This window comes from Etheostoma cragini, chromosome 21, assembly GCF_013103735.1.
Source record: "Etheostoma cragini isolate CJK2018 chromosome 21, CSU_Ecrag_1.0, whole genome shotgun sequence".
In the NCBI taxonomy this organism is placed as follows: Eukaryota; Metazoa; Chordata; class Actinopteri; order Perciformes; family Percidae; genus Etheostoma; species Etheostoma cragini.
The window spans coordinates 6,911,780-6,916,454 of record NC_048427.1 but is presented as its reverse complement, the minus strand read 5'-3'; the positions used below and the strand labels follow the sequence as shown (position 1 = coordinate 6,916,454).

General features: G+C 38.1%; 1 protein-coding gene across 7 annotated transcripts in view; it reads right to left on the bottom strand.

Moving 5' to 3' along the window:
• Positions 1 to 354: 354 nt before the first annotated feature.
• Positions 355 to 4,675, bottom strand: part of pax2b (paired box 2b) — a 30,127-nt gene continuing 25,806 nt past the window's right edge. For 4 of the 7 annotated variants that reach the window (XM_034860744.1, XM_034860746.1, XM_034860745.1 and 1 more), the window contains exons 9-10: positions 3,450 to 3,536; positions 355 to 1,919 (exon numbers count right to left, since the gene is read on the bottom strand). In XM_034860744.1, coding sequence (XP_034716635.1) covers positions 1,798 to 1,919; positions 3,450 to 3,536 — 209 coding nt within the window. In that variant the 3' untranslated portion in view covers positions 355 to 1,797. Of the gene's footprint in view, positions 1,939 to 3,449; positions 3,537 to 4,675 lie in introns of all 7 variants that reach the window. The other 3 variants (XM_034860747.1, XM_034860750.1, XM_034860749.1) reach the window with 1 other exon arrangement.

Sequence of the window (4,675 nt, the reverse complement as noted above, 5' to 3'; positions counted from 1 at the left end):
TCAATCTTTTTTTCTATTGTTTCAGCTCTACTCCAGATAGTCAGAAAGATCATTAAGCCTCTTTTGCGTAAAAGATTTCAGACACTTTTATTATTGTACAAGTGAGACCAGCATAATGAAAGTGATAATACCCATGAACATGAAAGACATTTTGTCTTACTGTATTTACAGAGAAGTGTCTTCACATCACACACAAAAAAATCCTTCTACAAAATGAACAATTTGTAAATAACATAACAATTAAATACTCTTCACCTACCTTTAGGTTTACAGCTGAATATGCATATGATGACCATCTCTGCACTGCATAGAATTTATACATATACTTTTCCTCATGAACAATGTGTTTTTTTCCCCTAATAACAACAATAATACTGCTCTCATGATGCATATAGGTGGCCTGTAAATAAACATTAACAAGAACTAAGTCTTTGGCAAATGCAAATACATTCACTTGACAGATGAAGAAACCATCATTCCAGCTTGATTCAAAGTAATAACTTGGCCTGAAACATGTGAGGGAGCTGAAGTTAGGAGGGAACATGTTTAAGGCATTTAGCTGAAATCGTGGCCCTGCTTTTTGACGTTATTGGAGTCGTCAGAATCAGGATCAGAATCGAGTGAATCTGGATGCTTCTGGCATCAACTAGACAAATGATACTGGTTTGACTTGCGATGGCTGTTATATCCTATTTTTCTGTGGTTGAATGCCAAAGACTTAATCAACTTAAATAAAAATGGAAGCTGTGAGAACATAGTAGTGCATGTCATGACATAATGACATAAGGGGTGTTGAATTACAGGAAAAAGTATGAAACTGTAAGTGCCTTTTCAGACTGAGACTTATTAGAATGACACTCAGTTTCATGAAATAAAGCAAATATGCATCATCATTTTTCTGCATAATAACGCTCCAGTGTTTCAAACCTCAAACATAGTGCAAAATAAACAAAAAACACAAAAAGGTTTTGCCTGATGACCTCTTGTATCCTGACAAATAAGAAATAGTAAAACACTAGCCAAGCAGTCTGCAGTTTAGTTGTTACGAATTATAAAAATTAAATAAAAAAAATATTTTAAGAATATATTTACTAGTTTCTTGAAATCTTGCAAATAGCGGGCCATGGTGATATATTGTCATGGCTCCCTCTATTTTCAAACGGATGTTTCTTTATTTATTTCATTTTCATTTTTACATCTTGATTGTGTATCACAGAGAACATGTCCTAATCTTCTCATGGCATCAAAAGCGATTGATTTACTCATGCTGGATGTTTGGTTGGTGACTGTTCAGATGGATAAAAACAACGTTAGCCTGCCACAGCCTGCGTGTGCTGCTGCTAATCTCCTCTGATCTCACTGCGCTGCCATCTGAATCGGAGTGGGAGACGAATGGAAACAGGAAAAAAAGGCTGCTGCTACATTTTAAGCTCCGGACAGCGTCCCTGCCGAGAGCCGCCAAGAAAAGGAATGTACAGTATTGATCCGTGATGGAATGAAAGTGTGACACTGCCACGGGTGGGGGGGGGGGGATAAATTCAGTTATTTTTGTTTTTAGTCTTTTTCTTTTTTCCATTTTTTTTTTTACTGCAATTAGCCACAGTTTTCATTGTGTGTATGAAGTGACTTTCAGTGTCTCTGATGATCTTCTTGTAGTTTTTTTTTCTTGGCTTCGTCCAAAAAAGTTGCGAGGAAAGAGAAATCGTCTGGAATCCCCCCAAAAAACGTTAAGTTTCTCATTGTGTGAGCTGGGAACATTTTATGCGCAGTTGCTCAGTGTCCAGTGGACCATGCCGCTTACACCGGGGCAATATGGAGGCTAAGGCCATGGTCCTGCAGGTTGATTTGGTTTCCATGGTAACTAGTGACGGTCATAGGCAGTGGCAGCAGTGGGGGGGGCGGAGCCTCTCGATGCGGCACTATAATAATAAGGGGAACCTGAAAGTTAACAGAAGAACGAACCATTTCAAACAACAACAAAATGCCATTTACAGATGTATTGTCATTATTAGTAGTGCAGTTGTCAATGAACTGTTGTTTTACACATTGTTCCACACTGATTAGCTCTTTTACTCAAAATGTTAATGGTTAATTGACCATTCGCTGAGCCCCAACCTCATATATACTGTTTTTATGCCTGTCAAGCTATTTGTTTTATTATGGGCAAATAATGCAGTTTACAATGACGACTATTTACTTGATATTTTAATAATTTATGAAACAAAGTGTCCTTGATTTCAGACAGAGATAGACAAAAGCAACTTTCTCATTTAATAGAACACGTGGGACAACATTTTTTTTTAAATTGCTTATCATAGGTCTATGATTAGGCTGAAAACATCATATTCATCTGACTCATTTTAATGTTTGTAGCTAACTGGTTTAAAAAAAAGAGTATTGGTCTCATAAATATTAACTTCAAGGCTACATACAGTACATTTAAAGATTATTCTTTGGGTATTTTAGGCCTTTATTTGACAGGACAGCAAAGGGCCGCAGGCCAGAGTTGAACCCAGGTCCGCTGCGCCGAGGAGTAAACGTCTATATGTGGGCACCTGCTCTACCAACTGAGCTATCTGGGCATCCTACATACAGCACATGATATCGTGCTTAAAGACTTATTGTACGATGAGGTCTGACTATTATTTTGTTATTGTTTTTTCATTCAGTTGGGGATTTGTTAATTTTTAACAAGGGGTTTACTTACTTCACTCACGTCTAGTTAACCGCCCCATTAACGACTCTTGTGGGAATATTATAGATCCATAAGAAACTGACAGGACGACAGGACTCGAATCTGTTTGTTACTTCAGCACCAAGGACAGCACCATGGACTTATCAATACACACCACGCTAGATACTTGTATATTTTAGAGCTGTGGTTGGGCCACATATTCCAACTTGCACAAACCTCAGTCACCTAACAGAATGAGGATTAACTGTTGTGTCGCAAATGTATCGCTACCACGGGTAACAAACATAGAGGACAGCGCTGCTAACGTTAGCCTCAACCAATCCACGGCCAGCTTTCACACACTGGGTCTGCTCATCAGAACAGGGCTTTTTTTATGTAACCTGTAACCTCACATAATAATGCAGTTAGTCAATGATCTGCTCCTGGCACTACTGTAAATAATAAGCTAGTTTTTAGTGCATGCTAACGATTACAGCTCAGGATAGAGCAGATAAACACACTGTTTAATCCATTCCTTACACTTTTTCTTTTGTGTTTTTGGTTTTGGAAAGCTTAGAAAAAAGACAACACCCTCAAAACTCTTAAAGGCAGAGTATCTCTCTTATTACAGTCCCATGCACACTGTTTTGGCATGGGGAGAAATCCAAAGCTGCTGTGGTTACTAACAGTTGCTAAGGCTACGATTGGACGATCTTTGTTCGGTAGAGGGGTGCAGCGAATGGTCAACTAATCCAGTTTCTTACTCTCTACTCACTTAGTAATGCTGGGTTGCTGAATCGCCAGGCGTCATTGTAGGTCGTGTACTGTGGGTGACTGTAGGGGTTCCCCGAAAACTCACTCCCTGAAAAACAAAACAACAAATCAATTAGCATTTCAATGCATCAAACCATTACCTCATTCACATGCAGTCATTTTTCGTCATTCAAAACAGGATGCAATTTGAGGGGGAAAATGATAGTCATCGATGTGCGACCAGTCAAGCAAGTAATTTATTTCTTTTTCATTTCACTTAAGTTATGCAACACTGAACAATACAGGATGTGACACTGAAGGCGGCTTTCCCTGTCCCATTTATGGATATCTACCCATTCTTCTTCCTCCACTATATTCTAAACCGGTTTAATAAATACAGAGTGGTAATAAACAGTTTCATGCATACATTTTTGATATGCTGCAATAAATCCTGCAGCCTTCCTTGGAAGATTTTTTTTAACACTTCCAATATGAACCCCCGCCCCTCTGAGCTCTGGTGTTTGGAGCGATGGGATTTCATTGCAGGGGAACTAACTTGGAGCATGTCAGTGAACACTGCTGTTGGTTCAACATGTTTCTTTCTTTTATGACACAATAAAGGCTAGATTTCATATAAAGCTGGTGAGAAATGGCTTTGCTTTAACAGTGTTTTGTGCCTGTCACTAAATCTTAGTGGTTGTGTATAGGATGAATGGGTTGTAACACAAAACCGCAAGCCATGGGATTAAGGCCCTCATCTTTTGCTTTGTGCCACATAAGGACAAATGGAAAGTAAAACTATGTTTGACTTGACAGTTTTCCACCAACATGATTTAACAGTTTTATTAGTCAAAATCCAAAAGTAAATCCAGACTGCAATGCCACTGAGTGCAACCACATCCCCCCTTTTTTTACTGGTAGCTGTTAAATAGACTCAACTACAACATACAGCAGTGGTATGTCAAACAAAATGTAAAGTCTCTATATTTTAAAAATAGCTTTTCATAACAGAGGCAGAGAGAAAAACTTTAAAACACTTAGAGTGCACGCCTACTGTGTGCCAAAGTTTATTTAGAATAAAGGCTAATCAGTTAAATAATAATAAATGTTCAGAAAGCCAATTTTCCTCATAATACATATTGTCAAAACATCATACGGTTATTGTGACATGTTTTCTTTATTCATATAAGATTTAAGTATCATGTAAGTGTTGTCATTTAGCAAAAAATATTGATTCTTCAGTTAACC